The following is a 16,382-nucleotide window of genomic DNA, read 5'->3' as shown; positions in this document are numbered from 1 at the left end:
AATTTCCCAACCCAAATCTGTGTCCTCTCTCACCCGCTGTCCTCTTGCAACTCTAGAAAGTGAGAGTCACTGGGGGCCATTTCCAGAAAGCCTGCTTGGTGACCAGCTCAGCAGAGCGCTGGGGCTGAAAGGGCGCGTGACATGGGGTCAGAAAAGCCCAGAGCCTCCTGAACTCCCCACTGGGAGGCAGAACACGGAAAAGGACTGCAGAGGGAATGTTGTTTGGGAAGCTCCATCTCACACGAGACTCTCACGGAGCTCCTGAAATCAGGGGATATAAAATGTCCATAAGAGGAAAACCTAAAGAAGTGGGATGAAAAAGCCTCCAGGGAATAAGAAGCCTGGCAGGGATGGGTGTGAGGTGTCTGCTCTGGGATGGGCCTGGGGTGGGGGGGGGCACCCAAGGGTTCCGTTTCCTCCTGGTCAGCCCCCCACCTCGGGCAGGTGGCCTGCAGCAAGAGGGATCGAGGTCACAGAGGCTCTTTCATCTTGGAGTGGACAGGGGTCCTCTTCTCAAGAAGTGAAGAGAGGCTAGTTCACTGGTAGTCCAGTGGCTAAGAGTTTATGCTCCTCCTTGCTCAGGGACTAGATCTCACAGGCATCAATGAAAAGATCCTTAATGCTGCAACTGAGACTCGGCGCAACCAAATAAATTAATAATAATAATTAAAAGAAGTGACAAGGAGTGCATTTTGTACAAAAGTTTGAGGAACTGAATGTGCCTTCTTGGGATGATGGGGGCCTGGGCATGTGGGAGGGACTCAAGTCCTCCCTGCAGAAGAAATGAGAGATCAGCTTTCATGGATGCCTCCTCTGGGCCAGTCCCTGTGCTGGGCTTCCCAAGATGCTCAGGCCAGGCCCTGATCCTCAAGGGGCACACATTCTGCAGGAGCTACAAACACACAGACCAGTAACTATTGGTTGGGACTGGGTAACTAGAGCTGGGACTGAGCCTGGATCGGCATGTACGGTTGCTCAGGGTGTGCACCATTCACAGAGCCAGGGATCCTAGGGCCCTGCAGAGACGTATGGCACACAAGGTGTGTGCAGAGGCTCTGGATGGAGATGCATGTCCTTGGAGAGGAAAGGCTTCTGGGAGGGAAGAGGGGATAGGATTGGACTTGAACATTGATGGGATTTGCATAGCCAGGGTGCTCAGGGGCCAGAAAGGGCGTAGGAAAGAGAGTTCTGCAAGTCCAACCTTTTGGGGTCCACTTTACCATTTCTGCAGGTTCCCTGTACCACCTGCACTATTATTTACTTAATATTTATTTTCAAAGCAACTGTCTCTTTTTTACTTAAATAAATTCCACTTAAAAGGAGACTTTTATTACTGCCATAAACGGAAAATCAGCATCACTTGCCATAAAGAGAGGGTAACAGTAAAAATAAGCACTATGAAAACCAAACAGCGTTCGTAAATTCTAGCCAGAGAAGGTTGCCTGCTGAAGGCTACGAGCCTCCGTCCCCGTCTCCTCTCATTAACAGGGGAGACGGGTGAGAGATGGGTGTTAAATTCGGAGCGGCTTCGGGAAGAGACTTCCTTCTGGATCAGAAGGGCTTGGGGTGCAGGTCCAGCTGACGTGTGCCCGTCAGTGGGCAGCCACCTCCACCGCTGTCACCAGCTCTGGCTGTTTTGGCCACTGGCCCAGTCCCACGATTCATCTTTAGTTGGCACCTCCGAGACCTTGCCCGCTCTGGCCCATAGACCTGAAAGCTTTGCCACTCACCTATACAGCGCAGCATCTTGTCTGATTTGCCAGAACGTTCCCTGTGTCTTGCATGTGGGGAGGACTAACATCAATTTCAGGAACGAGGAGGACTGAATGCGTGCTCGTGGAATGAATGACCAAAGAAATGAATGGAGGGCTCCCTTCTGGCTGTACTGAGGCTTTGGAAGTGACTTTCTGAGGCACCAGTTTCCTTCCCACCCCTCCGCTGCCCCCACAAATGGGAACGTTACTTTTGTATTAAAATAAACATGAATATATTATGGCATGGAACACAGAACTCATGCATTTTGGATGAAACAGGAGACATCAAAGAAATGTTGCCCTTGGTGGGGAGCTGTTTACTCTGAGGCATGAGGCGAACCCCTTGTCAAGGACCTCCATCCCATCCAATCGGAGGCTGCCTTCATCTTTGCAGCCTCAGGCTCTTCAGACCATGCTCTGCGCACTGGAGGGCTGATGTGTTGGCAAAAGGGGCAGAGGACCCAGAGGAAAAAGAGGGACTGGGGGCAGGTGAAGTCCAGGATTTACAGATGTAGATGCCTTTTCATCCATATAACAGACCCCTTTTCATGAGTCCAAGCCCAGTGCAGGGCACGATCCATAATCCTCACAACAATCTTATGGTTTTTCACAGGTAAAAAAATCTAACACTCGGGGACAGAGGACTGTGTATCACAAAGCACAGATCCAGTAAATGGTAGGGCGAGGACGTGAACCCAAGTTCCAGGAAACTCCAGAGCCTGTATTATTGCCACACCAGCCCCCCTCCCTAAGATGTGGCTCCACTCTTTCTTGCTGTGTGACACTGTGTAAGTAGCTTCACTTCTCTGGGCTTTGGTTCCCACGTGTGTCATTGGTTAAAGGCTTATTTTGAGGATTACATGAACTGTGCAGGTGAAGAGTCTGTTTTGGTGTTCTGGACACTGTAGGGCCTCATCCACTCACTGCTGACTTCTAGGGACACAGTAGCACACTGACCTAAGTGGGGTCCCTGCCCAGCCCCAGCTGATTGCCCACCCAATAACAATTCAGACCACTAACAATGTGCCTCGGTTTCCCCATCTGTAAAATGGGGATAATAATAACAACCACTTCAGAGGCTGATGTAAGGATTTTTTAAAATTAATTTTTCTTGTAGTTGCTGATGTGGTTAGTTTCTGCTATACAGCAAAGGGAATCAGCTGTTGTTTACATCTATGCCCTTGTTGTAAGGATTAAATCCATTAGCGTTTTTATAAAGTGAGTGTCTGACTCCAAGTATGTGCTTATAAAAATGTTTCCTTTTTATTTATTTATTTATTTAGCGGTAACTGAAGTGAAATTCACATAACATAAAATTAACCATTTTAAAGTGTACACGTCAAGGGCATTGAGTAGTCACCAAGTTGTGAGACCACCATGTCTATTTAGTCCCACAGCATTTTCATCCTCCCACTGAGCAGTCACTCCCCTTCCCCCCAGGCCCTGGCAACCACCAATCTGCCTTCTGTCTCTATGGATTTGCCAATTCTGGATATTTCACATAAATGGAATAATAGAATACGTGGTCTTTGGGGACATGCTTTTTTCACTCAGCATAATGTTTTTGAGGTTTGTCCATATTGTAGCATATTATCAGATTTCATTCCTTTTTATAGAGTTGTTTCTTTAATGAAATATCTCACAGAATCCCTAGCACAACCTGGGACGCAGCCACTGTCCGATGAAGAAACTGAAGCACAGAGAGGGTGGGGACTTGCCCAGGTCACCTGCCAGGCAGCCCCCACACAGCAGGGCTGGCAGGCTGGGGGTGGGGTGCCTCCCAAGGCCACCAGCGCATATTGAAGGAGACAACCATGGAATTACAAATCTGGGGAGATTTGAGGAGAGTGGAAATGTTCTGGCACTTGCAGGATTGTGGAAGTTAAGCAGGTTTCCCCAGTGGAATTCCCGCCTCCTCTTTCCACACATCTAGGCCACAAGGGATGAAAGGGCTTGAGAGGGAGAAACCAAGTGTGGGGACATGCAGGGAGCCAGGGATGGGATGAAGGCTGATGGCTGTGCAGGTACCATTTCTTTCCATGCTCACCTGCACATCCTGCAAAGCTGGTGGGGTGAGCCACCCACTGCACTGATGGCTAGTGAGGCTCAGAGAGGTTGGCGGGGGAGGAGGGGCCAGGATTTGAGCCCGAGTGTCTGAGCTCAAAGTCCAGGCACGTACCCATCCTTAATGCTTGTCACAGATTGCAGGGAGTGTGGATGGAGGAAGCACAGGGAGGCTGCATCAGCCATAGAATGAGAGGTAACCCCAGGGCCCCAGAGAGAAGCTTCCCCAGATCCACCAAGAAGGGGGAAAAAAAAGTCTGGAAGCACCCAGAGTGGAGCGAGAGAGGCCAGGACCAGGCAGGACAGAGCAAGAGAGCGGCAGAGATGGGGGCACCTGAAAGTCAGGTGCAGAGATCAATAGGAGGAGAGAAACTGAGGCAGCACGCCCAGGGACGCTTCGCAGCAGAGCTTCTGGGGATGCCCAGAAGGCAGGGGCAGAGAGCAGAGTGGCTATGCTGCCCCCTCCTCCACGCCCTCTCTGCTGGGGCTGGCCCAGTCAAACTCAGCTCCCCTTGGGACCCAGTTCCTGCCCCCACCCCAGTCCCTGCTACTCCTGCCCAACTGTGAGAAATCCAAGACTGCAGAAGTAAACACGTGGGCTCTGGAGTCAAGCTGACCTGGATTTGAAACCCAAGTGTACTTCCCAGAGGTCAGCCAAACTCTGCCCAGTTTCCTCATCTGTAAAATGGGTATTGTGGGGACTCGAGGGGATCACACATACCTGTAAATGTCTGGCTGCTGCTATTCATGCTGACTCTCTGGGAGTCGGGGGTCTTGCTCCAGCCCCGCCTCCCAAAGGCTCCCACCTCCTTTCCCCTCACCTAGAAGGGTTTTAAGCCCAATGACTATTCTAGGAGCAAATAAGCCCTAGCTGAAAGGGTTCTGCCCTACCCCAGGGCCTTTGTACTTACTGTTCTCGCTGCCTGGGAGGGGATCTAATAGAAAGCAGCAGAGCTGGGATGGGGTTGGGGGCACCCAGTGCCTACGTGGAGTTCTGTGATCACTGCTGCGGTGTCTGGGGGACACGAGGAGACCAGCTGATGAGTCTCGGGGCTCCTGCCCCCAGAGCCCCACCATCAGCCAGCCTGTCCACCCCTCCCTCTCATCTGCCTGCCCGAGACCATCAGCGCCTTTGTTTTGAGCACTATTTCCACTACTGTGCGCTCTGGCCGCCGGGCCTCCATTAGGGACCCTTTCCTAGGGCCGATGACAGGCGGCAAACAGCTCCCCAGCGAGCCAGCTGTAATTGCTGCCGCCTCTAAGGTCGGAAATGATTTTTTTAAAACCTCACAAAGCAAAACAGACACCCTACTGCCTGCTCTCTCCCTCCCTGCCCTCAGCCGGGAACCAAGCCTGAGGTTTCTGAGAAATGAGGAGTGCAGTTAAGATTCCCCTTAGCCCAAGAGACGCCCTTAACACGCCAGGATCAGGGAAACAAAGTTTGGGGCTCTGATCCCTCGCTTTGAACTCGGTGTGAGGCCTCGGACATCTCTCTAAGCTCCCCCCCCCCACCCCCCGCCCCACCATTTCCTCCGTCTGGGGTGCCTGCTGGGGTGACCGTGACGGGCTCTGACAGGAGGTTATGGGCCTCTCTGTGAAGCAGAGAACCGCAAGGCAGGAGGGGAAGGAAGAAAGCCTGCCAAAGGGAGAAGATCACTCGGGAAAAGGTTCTGAGGAGGAAGGAGCTCGTGTGTTCAAGAAAGGAAGCCAGCATACTTCTACACACACGTACACACACACCAGACACCCGGCTCCCGTCTCCTTTCAAGCCCATATTCCCAACAATCCGTGGGCACTTAAAAATCAGCCCCCGCATCCTATGAGCCCAGAAACTCAGCCCCTCTCCCATAAACAGCCTCTCCTCCTCCATTAGCCCCTCCAGCCTCCAAGGCCTATTTAACGCCCCCACTTCAACCTGCAGGGCCAGCGACGCCCTGTGCCTTCACCACTCAGAGATCCTCCAGGCCTGCCCCTGCCCTGGGAATCAAAACCAACCCTCCCCAGCCTAGTCTCAGCACCTCCAGCCACAGCCTGCTTTTCCGGGTATGCCCGCAGGCCCCTCCAAATGAAGCCCCTGCCAGACCCAGACAGTTGGGCAGGGCTCCCTGCCGGCCACCAGAGCCTCCTCTCAGCCCCGACGGTCCCTGGACACAGGCAGAGAAGGTGCCCACGGCCCGCAGGAGGTCTTCCCTGACTGCACCAGGACACAGCAACCACTCTCACTGGGAACCCCCCATCCCGAGACCTCCCTCCTCTGTGGCACACCTGCCCTGTTTCTGGGGCTCTCACCTTTGGTTGAATGACCTCCATTATGCCTCCCTAAACTCACCCCCGCGGACACTCACCAACGACCTGCCGGGGAAAGGGAGTGAAGCTTCTTCCGAGGCCACCTCAGGTCACAACACAGAACAGTCCCCGGGGGTAGGAGAAGTACTCCAGAGCCTGGCTCTGCATCACGCCAGCCCTGCATCCTGGGGCCAGCCTGGAACCTCAGTTACCCCCCACCCCCCGCCCCGTGACAGGAAGGCTGCTTCCCCCGAGGACCACAAGTGGGCTTTGGGGGCCCTCAACAAGCCCCCTGACACTGGACCAAACAATGAGGCATTTTTCTGAGGAAACAACCCAGTTTTCATCAACCAGTCCAATTCTCAAGAGGATCGTGACCTCCAAAAAAATTAGGGACCATTAGTCTAGACAAGGCCCAGTGCCCCAGTAGCTTCCCCGTGTGGCCATTCACTCGTTTATTCATTTCGTTCATTCAACCGGCATTTCCTGGGTGCCTGCTCTGTGTGGGTGTCATTGTGATACACAGAATCCGTGCACGTGTAAGCCTGAGATGTCACCTGAAGAGAGGAGTGTGTGTGTGTGTGTGTGTGTGTGTGAGTGTGTGTGTGTGTGTGTGTGTGTGTGTGTGTACAGAGAGACAGAGGGAAAGGGCAGACTGAGGTGGGAGAGATGAGAAGAGGGAGGAAGCAGATGGAGCAGACACAGGGAAAGGGACAAAGAAAGATGGAGAGTGGTCGAAAGACGGAGATAGAGATTGAGAGAGACAAACCCATAGAAAGAGATTCGGAGGGAGAGAAGCAGGTGGGCATGTGGCACCGATGGGCACTGCCAGCCCCCTAATTGATAGCTCTGAGCGAGGGCCCCCTCCTGGCTCTAACCTTCCAGATGCTCCCAGAGCCTCCACACCTCACGTCCCAAGGGCACCTTCCTGAAGGGGGCTGGGGAGGCCGGACCTGATGCAAAGGCAAAGGGTACCTGTCTGGCCCCTTAGGCCAGTCTGATAAAGGACCATCCAAGCCCCTTCCTCCCCACTGCCACAGCTCCTCCAGCCACACGTGAGCAAATACTCGAGCATTCACTCCAGACTCAGGCTCAGACAAAAACAGTAGCCCCCATAAAATCCAGGCAGGCATGACCCTACTCCCATCGCTCCCCACTGATGATGCCAGACTTGGATCCAGAACCCTAGACTCTCAGCCCTGGGCTCTTTCAGCCAGACTGGGCCTTCTCAGCCTTTTGGCATCACGGACCTTGAGAGAATCCCATGAATCCAGGGCACGCTGTGGAACAAAACACCGGCCCACAAGCCCAGCTGGTTTGGCAACCAGCAGAGGACAGATTGAGTGGGTTAAGAGCTGCAAGCTGGGCTCAGGCCTGGCTCAGCCATCTAACATCTGCATGTCCTCAGGCAAGTCGCATCACCACCCACCCCCGGAAGCCTCAGTGTCCTGTCTGTAAAATGGGAATGCCCTCTGCGCAGAACAGGCGAGGACTGGATGAGAGGAGGTGGGGAAGGGGCAGGCACAGAGAAAATCCCCTGTGAGCCCTGGCTGGTGTTTTGGTTCAGAGCCTGGAAGGCCACTGAGAGCTAAGCTCCAGGTGCCAGATGGAATGCCAGGCCACCATCGGCTCCATCCTCACCTGTTGATGGGAGGACAAAGGACAGCACTTGGGAGGATACAGACGGCGGTGTTCCAGATGCTTAGAGCTTCGGAGAACTCAGCACTGTTCAGGTGAGAAAATGAGGCCCAGAGAGGGGCAAGGACCTGCCAAGCCACCCAGAAGCTCGAGCAGGGGGAAGGTGGATAAAAACCCAGGTTTGACTCCCTGTCCCAATTCTGGCATTTTAAGTGGGAGCAGAACTGTTCAAGGAATCTCTACCCCAACCTCCCAACACTAGGAGGAGTGAAGGCCCCCACCCTCACCATGTCCCCAGTGTGGGACCAGGCCTCCTTAGTGTTGCGAGCCTTGCCCAACTCAGCCCTTGTCCCAGCCCCATCACTAAACTGCTCACACCCACTGTCTTCTGCCCACTTCACCCATCTCTGCTCATTTGGGAAAGAAGGCAGGCTTCTCCTCTGTGATACCCTCAGCTAATAACTGGTCCAGCTTGCATACCTCCTGTGATGGGGAGCTCACTCTTAGTAACTTCACTGCCCCAGGAGGGAGTGCCCTTCTCCAGGCTGAACATCATTCCTGCTCCTTAACTCATCACAATTTACTCTTACATATATTTTACAAGTTTAGTTGTCTGAGCAAGAGCCCTGTCTGTCTTCTTCACTGGTATGTCCCCAGTGGCTAAAAGAGCCTGCTCCATGGTAGGTTCTCAATTATTGAGATATTTGTTGAATGAAGGAAGGAATGAACGAATGATCTCACAGCCCCTGTTAGGCCAGCAGTTCCCAGTGTGAGGAATAGGAGTACGAGGTGGGAGGGGGTGCCCCGCAGGCCAGCACCTCCCAAGTATGGTGACCCACACACATGAATGCGTCTGTGTACCACCTGTACCATTACATCCATCCTGCTTTTCTATAAACGAACTATGTTTTAATATCCCTGTTAGGCTCATTCTAAGCAATCATATCTGTGAAATCGCAGTTTTGATGTGCTGGTTATATTTTTCCAATCCACATTAAAATAAATGCATAACTATTAAAATGTAAGAGGTTTGTCTGTGTTCTGCCTAAAACCATCTCTCATGTAGGACCCAAGCTTGCCGAGAGGGGTCTTCTTGAAGAAGGGGATGGTGGAGTTGAGCCCTCCGCTGGCTTCGAGGAGGGGGAGGGGACACAGCAGTGAACGGGGGGGGGACCTGGAGCAGCAGCAGCCCCTCTGCCCACCCCCCCTTCTTCTCAGCAGCAGGTACCAGAGTGATTCTGGGGTCATCAGCTGGTAAAGGAGTAGATTTATCCCCCTAGCAAGACCATGGCCCCCTTTTCCATTGGAAGAATCCCACTGGGGGCTGGGAGAAGAGGCTACATCCTGGGACCCCATTACCCTCAGGGCTGAAGCATCTCACATGCACCCCAAGGGGCTGGGCCTAGGGGTCTACCCACTGCAAGAGGGAATCAGCCTTACTCACCCCAGATGCCCATGTCGTGGTCAGTAAGGATAAGGAGGGGGTTCGGGTTTTGTGATTTTTCTACTAATAACATGGATTTCTTATGAAATTAAAATTACGTGAATGTTTAAAATGACACTGACTTGGCATGAACAGAAGTTTAAATTCAAACCTTAGACTTCTACCTTATCCTCCCTGCCATCCACTCTGTCACTCCCTACCATCTCCCTGGGCTGGGCATTATGGTGGGCACCAGGACATGAGGGACTCTGACCTGCTCCCACCGTGGAGCCCTGGTAATTACAGTGGGGGTGGTGAGTGCCCAGATGCCAGTCCCCATGTGCCCAGCTGGCCCAAACTCCCTTGGGGCTGAGACACCCTTTCCATAACGCCCTCAACAGCTGGTTCAGTCCCTAAAGTCCAAGGTCATGGCCAAGCACCAGGAGGTAGGCTTGCTTCACATCCCCTTTCCCGTCTTTCTGACACCTACCTCTCCCAAGGGCGCCGATGTCACTGTTCACACCATGTGTCCACTCTCCTTACCCATCTGATTTTCTCAGCCTATGACAGAAGCTAGAAAATCATCAAGGCAGGTTCTGGTCTGGGGGTGGCCAGGTTCACTGCTCCACAGCTCGGGTGTGGAATGTAGAGGTCATCATCACGGGGCCAAGGACCTCTCCCTCCTCTCTGGGACACAAGAGCATTGCAAACGTGGGCCCCATCTGGGCTCCAATACTTGCTAGGTGACTGACCGTGGGCAAGCCCTTTTAACCTCATAGAATCTCAGGTTCCTCATGAATACAATCAGGCCAGGGGAAGTCCCCTACCCTTAGGATTCTTATGAGGATCAAATGAGACAATGCCGTTTAAAACCCTAACATGACAATATATGTTTGCTTCCATATAATTCTCACTCTTTTTTAAAAAATATTTATTTATTTGGCTGTGCCAGGTCTGAGTTGTGGCATGCGAACCCTTGACTGTGGCATACAAACTCTTGGTTGCAGCAAGCGGGATCTAGTTCCCTGACCAGGGACTGAACTCAGGCCCTCTGCACTGGGAGCTCAGAATCTTAACCTCTGGACCACCAGGGAAGTCCTCTCACTCTCCTTTTGTACAGAGGTGGGTCAGGTGATCCCCAAAGCCAAGCACTAACCTCCCAGGCAATCTGGGCGCACACTCTCTTACCCAAGGCCTTGGTTTTCCCCTTTGTGAAATGGGTAGAAGATGGTCCCAAAGGCCCTGCTGGCTTGGCCTGAGCCTCAGTGATTCATTTATTCCACATGCTCCATCTCCTGCCCTGGTGATTGGCAAGGATCACTCTCCCTGCACCCCAGACCCTGCCCACTTACTTGTCACCAAGAGACTTCCCCCAACACGCCTGCTGTCACGGTGGCAGCGAGTTGAATTCCCAGTCCTGCTGGCCGCCTGCGGCTTCCCTTGCTTGGGGAAAAGGCTGAGGGAGCCGCTGATAGGCAAAGTGTCAAAAGCAATTGGTGTGAAGGACTTGGGGAAAACTGCTTGTGAGGGCCAATTCCCCACAGGAGGCCGGGAAACCCTCAGCCCAGGGCGAGTGTTTACGGGCGTAATTGATAGAATAATCACCAACACCCGAGACAACGGTGAACACATTTTTAACATCATAACCTTCGGAAGACAGCACTCAATTTTCTCCATCTCCCAACCACCAAACTAGCCAGCTTATTGATGGGGAGATACCAACAGTTCGGGAAGGAACGCAAGAAAGCCAGGGTCATTTTTCAGTGCACGGGCTGTTTGCCAAATGGCCTGGCAGCCCCCACCCCCTCCCGCAGCATCCTGCTGCACCCTCCTGGCAACAGAGAAAACCTCAGGACAGGGAATTACTCAATGGACAAAGGCCCGGCCAAGCCAGGATCCTTGTCTGCATTGGGGTGTATTAATAATTGAAGGTGCTGGCCTAGGGGTGTGTGTGTGTGTGTGTGTGGCAGGGCGAGGGCGGGAAGATGGACGTTTGCTGCAGTGAAGGGCTTTCTGGGCTCCTCTGAGGGTCCACATGCCCATTCCAGTCGGGACCTCTTCCTCGCTGGCAATCCAGCAGCCCCCCGCACCAGGCAATTTCCCATCCGTACAAGTCTCATCAGGTTGGGTGAATACTTAAGGCAGTGACTCCAAGACTCGGCCTGGGGAGCTTATTAAAATGCAGATTCCAGGGTCCTCTCAACAATCATTTTGGCCAATGGATCTGCATTGTAACAAACTCCCTGGGTGCTAGCAATGCAGGAGATCCACAAAGATCCTCATTAAAGATCCTGCCTCCTGGGGACTTCTCTGGTGGTCGAGCGGTTAGGACTCTGTGCTTTCCCTGTAGGGGACATGGGTTTGATCCCTGGTCAGAGAACTAAGATCCTGTGTGTGGTGTGGCCAAAAAAAATTAAACAGATCCTGCCTCCCAGACCCCTACTGTGAATAAAATCTAGGAAGAGTCCTGGAGAAGAAGTCTAATCCAGCTTCCTGCTTCTAACTTGCACATGGCCTCAGCAAGATCTCATCACCTTTCTGAGCTGCTAGTTCCTCTTGGTGGAACCCACTGCTTTCCCAGTTGTCCGGGGAGCTGGAAGGGAGTCCCTGGGGTAGGGATGAGCAGGGGAAGGAGTTCCATCACACGACTGGCCAAGCCTGCCTCACAGCTGTACTGGAGGAGGCAGGTTTGGAATTGCCAGACACACTTTCATTGTAGGCTGGCCTTCCCAGCTCTCTGTACAGACTCAGTGACCTTGAGCAAGTCACTGGCCCTCTCTAACCTTTGTTTCCTCCTATGTTGGATGTCAGCCTTAGTGAGTAAACACTGGTCAGGGGTTTGGAAGCACCTACCACACAGTAGGAAGTTCATAAATGTCAGCTCCCTTTCCTCCCACCTGCACTGTGCTCAGGGCAATGAGCTAACCCTATCTGATCAGAAAAAATCAAATTAGCTGCCGTTCATTGAATACCTACTCAGCATAGATACTGACAATCACCTTCTTGCCTCCTGTTTCCCGATGTCTCCCTAAAAGACAGGTACCACCCCCTCCCCATCACTCCTCATGCCTTTAAAAACTCCTCTGCGAAGTGGGCTGAGTGGAGGCAGCCAGGAGGTGGGAAGTGAGACCGATGTCCTTGCGGACCCATCTGACCATGGGCTTTCCCTGTGACAAGCCCCGGGGCGAGCAGGTGGAAGGCATTAGCCTGGTGGCTGGGCTGGGCTGGGCTGGAACTGAGCTGGAGAACAGCCACCAAGCGGTTGGGGTCAGTGGACTCCTCCCCGGGAGCCCCCTCTTCCAGCCTCCCACCCCCACCCGAGGCACAGAGACACCTCCCTAAGCCAGCCACATTTCCTGAATCAGCTGAGGACACGCAGAGCCCAGGAATAATGGAACGATCAGGCTCCAATCTGCTAAACAGCAATTTCTGGGCTTTTTCAGCACACACAGCTTTTATCAAATTGGTATTCTCCTCCTGAACACAAACGGCTTATTAGACATGACCCACTTATCCGCCGCGTCTCACTATCATTAATAACAGTTTCTTTTTGTGATTAAGTGAGTGGCTCTGAGCCCTTCCTGTGGTGTTAGGCGTCTGGCCCGGCAGAGGGGCAACGGTGGGGGCTCCTTGGCATCAACCACTTGGTGACTTTGAACCTGGTAGTGTTGGGAGCCAGCAGTCTGGACCCTGCAGAGCGGTCCAGCCTCCTCGCTTCTTGAGGGACAGAAAGAGCCCTAGAGGGGTGACTCACTTGCCCAGAACTGCACAGTGGGGCAGCAAGAGAAGCCAGGCTCCCCTGCAGCCAGTGCTGTGTCCTTCCTACCCAGCCCCTCCTCTGGGCCCTTGCTGGACCTCCCCAGGGTGCAGTGGGGGCACTACAGCCAGGGGGGCAGAGCTGTGCCCTAAGCACGCCTGGCACCAGGGGGCAGGCGGAGACTGCCACGCAGAGGAGAACCCTGCTTGCCGATGAGGGGGCCACCTCGGGGCCTCAGGAATGACAGAGTGGCCCCCACAGCCCAGGGATGGGATGATGGTAAACCTCAGAGCCCCACTCCTTGCATCTCTCGGGACCAAAAATTCAGGAAAGCCCTTCTTTGGAACATTCTCCTAGTGTGAGTTCCAACCGTGCCAAGGATCTGAGCGGAGCCAGGAGGGGAGCGGGAGGAGGAATCCCTAGTTTCCCTTGAATGGGAGGGAGCCTGACAGGGAGATGAATGTCCTGGAAAAAGCGCTGTCTTTGCCCGACAGACTCTGGGGCCAGTCTCGGTGCAAACACTCACTCGCTGTGTGACCTTGGGCGAGTCCCTTTACCTCTGAGCCTTGGTTTTCCCATCTGTATACTAAAGATCAAAATAACCCTTCCCCTATTTTAGCACTGCTCCAGCCAGGTCGGTAGAAATTAGATGAGGGATAAGAACGGTGTGCAAATGGTACACAGAGCGGTTACTATTTAACCTGGTCAGGAAGAAGGGTGTAAGGAGTCATAGTTCCTCAAAAGCAGAGACCCTGAGAAGGGCTTACTCTCCCAAGCAATTCCAACTCACACGTCACGCCCCAGTAAAGCCTTCTCTGATCTCTTACCACCACAGCCCTTACTCTTTTCCATCAGAAGAAATCACCCAGTTCTCTGCCCTTTGTGCAAACCTGTCCCCAGTCCTGGGCATACATTGCCCAGCATGGGTGCTGCAGCCTCCCCGGCCAGCTTGGAAACCCTTGTAGGGAAGAGATGGATGGATGAGGCTTCTCCATTTTCATCTGTGCCCTGGTCCTCATACAGGAAGGAGTCCACCTCACCAAGGCAGGGGGAGCCCCTGCAGCTGCCGGCCTCAGACAATCCAACTCTGCTGCCAACTTGGGCTCCTCTGGGGCTGGAAGGAGCTTCTGACACTTTGGCAGCCAGTGCTGGGAATGCTCACTTGCTCCCCAGCTCCCAGGGTGGCTGAGTTGAGAGGTCCCATCTTTCAGTCCTCCGGGGTCAAAGATGAGGATGAGAGGGGACCCTACAGGAGGATGGCAGGGGGCTTCCTGCCCACCCCTAGAGGCAGACAAAAGCTCCAGGCTTCCCTCTTTCCCTTCCACGCCTCCGCCTGGAAGCAGCAATGCCAACTATTCCAGCGTCTTCAAGGGGCTCCCACCAAGCCAAGATGCCACCCACCTGATGGGGTGGCTGCAGCCCAGGCTACCAGTTCTCAAGAAGCGGGGTTCGTCTGTCCCCCAAGACCTTTCCCAGTGGGGCAGGTGGAGAGGGAAGGGACAAGGACAGCTACAGGGTTAAACCCACAAAGGGGAAAGGCAGATGGGCAGAGATGTGTGGGTGAGAAAAGTGTGTTCACAAGTGTGTGTATTTTGCCACTGTGTCTGCAGGAAGGCGGGCAGGCAAGAGTTGTGCTCTGGGGTGCCAGCTGGCAGGGTGTGAGCCCTCCGGCCGCGCCTGCTGTGTGTCTAGTGGGCACAGAAGTGAGGGCGATCCGAGGTGTCTGGAGATGTATGAGGGTAGGAGTTGTGTGAGAAAGCAGCGAGTGCGGCTGTGTGTCCGTGGCTGGTCGTGGAGGTGTATGTATCCGCGCGAGTGTAGAGGGTGGGAAAGGAGCCCTCCGCGGGAGTGGCATGGGGGTGCCACCCGGGGTGCACCCTCGTCCGCAGGAATGGCCAGCAAGCCAGGGCCGGTCCGCAGACCCGGCAGGGGGCGCCCCCCCTCGGACTCCCGCCACCGGCGCCGCGGGCTCGAGTCCGGGGACGGCCAAGTCGGAGCCGCGCTGCCCAGGGTGGGGTTTGGTGGGGAAGTCCGCGGGGGCGGCGACCCAACTCACCGTGGCCGGAGATGTGATTGTCCCAGGGCGCGTGGCCGGCGGGCCGCGTGGCGCCGCCGAGTTGCAGGAAAAGTGCCAGGTAGTGGAGGGCGCCCAGCGCCACGGCGAGCGGGGCCCCCATGGTGCGCGCTCGGGCCGGAGGGGGCGCCGCCGCCTCACATCGGGGCTCAGAAGACCGCAGACCTCGCGCCCTCCGGCCCCCGCCCGGTGCGGCCTGGCTGCCCGGCTGCGGCTGCTGCCCCTTCGCCCGCAGAACCCGGTCGGGCCCCGGTTCCGGCCCCCGCCCGGCTCCGGCCCAGCCCCGGCTGCGGGAAGCGAGCGCACGCCCAGCCGGCCGCCTCCGACTGCGGGACTCTTCCCTTCCGCGGAAGGCCACTCCGCTCGGCGCCGCTGCCGCCGCACCCCCTCCCTCCCGCGCTCCCCCCGCCCGCCCAGAGGAGGAGGCGGCGGCGGCGGAGGGATCTGCCGCTTGATTTATCATCAAAGTTTTGCCCAGGCTCGGATTTTTAAAGCGGTACCCGCAACTTCTCCCGGCCCGAGAGCGCAAGTTGGGGCGAGATGGGGTGGAGGAAGCCACCCTAGGGACCCGATTCCTGCCAAGCTTAACACTACTGGTTTCAGGAACTGAAATGCTCTCCAGTGGGATAAAGAGGAAAACCAATCGACCAGACCCAGCGCGCTCAAAAGGGACTCCTCAACTTTGCTAGCTGGGCGGTGCCGAGGTCAGGGAGGCAGGTGGGGGCGGGTGGGTGGATGGAGGTGAGGGGGAGGTGGGAAGAAAACCTGGGCTGAGGCACTGGAGACCTGGTTAGACCTGCCTGCCGCAGGCTGTGTGATCGTGTCCGAGTGTCTAACCCAGTCTGAGCTTCAAGGTCTTCATCTGAGAAGTGGGAATAAATAGCTGCCTTCAGGGATCCTGGTGAGGATTACAAAATCGTGTGTGTAAAGCGCTAAGCATAAATGCCGCCCTCGTGGTAGAAGCTCAATAGTTATTACTGATGTTGTCCCCCTCTTTGGGACTCAGTTTTCATGTCCGTGTAGTGGGTGTAAGTAAGGCAGGCCAGTTGCTGGGTCTCCTTCTAGCTTAGAGAGGCTGAGCCTTGTGCAGTGGACTGGATCGCCCCCTTCTGGACTGCAGGGCTCCCTCCCTTGGACAGAGGGGCCTAGAGGTGGTGGTGAACGAAGCCACTTTCATTTCCAGGAGCAGGAATCCCAGGAGATCCTCCGATTCCTCCTCTGACTGTTTTACTGGGGCTGTTGAGACATAAGGCGGACCTGTGGCTTCATTTAAAAGAAAACTAAGCACGTTAAATCAGAGACGGAGCTTCTCCGAGGACCTCAGCGAGTCTGGGGCCAAGTTCCTGCCTCCTGGGCAGGATCTCTCCTACTCTCATCCCTTGTGCT

The 16,382-nt window shown here is 54.7% G+C and overlaps 1 protein-coding gene across 1 annotated transcript in view; it reads right to left on the bottom strand.

Moving 5' to 3' along the window:
- VSTM2L (V-set and transmembrane domain containing 2 like) overlaps nt 1–15,324 on the bottom strand; it is a 38,725-nt gene extending 23,401 nt beyond the window's left edge. Inside the window, exon 1 of the mRNA XM_027977187.3 lies at nt 14,979–15,324. Within this exon, the coding sequence (XP_027832988.1) occupies nt 14,979–15,099 (121 nt within the window). The 5' untranslated portion in view covers nt 15,100–15,324. The remainder of the gene's footprint in view (nt 1–14,978) is intronic.
- Between the last annotated feature and the right edge of the window lie 1,058 nt (nt 15,325–16,382).

This window comes from Ovis aries, chromosome 13 (assembly GCF_016772045.2).
Source record: "Ovis aries strain OAR_USU_Benz2616 breed Rambouillet chromosome 13, ARS-UI_Ramb_v3.0, whole genome shotgun sequence".
Lineage (NCBI taxonomy): Eukaryota > Metazoa > Chordata > Mammalia > Artiodactyla > Bovidae > Ovis > Ovis aries.
Note: the sequence above shows the minus strand (reverse complement) of the source record. Positions and strands in the feature narration are given on the sequence as shown.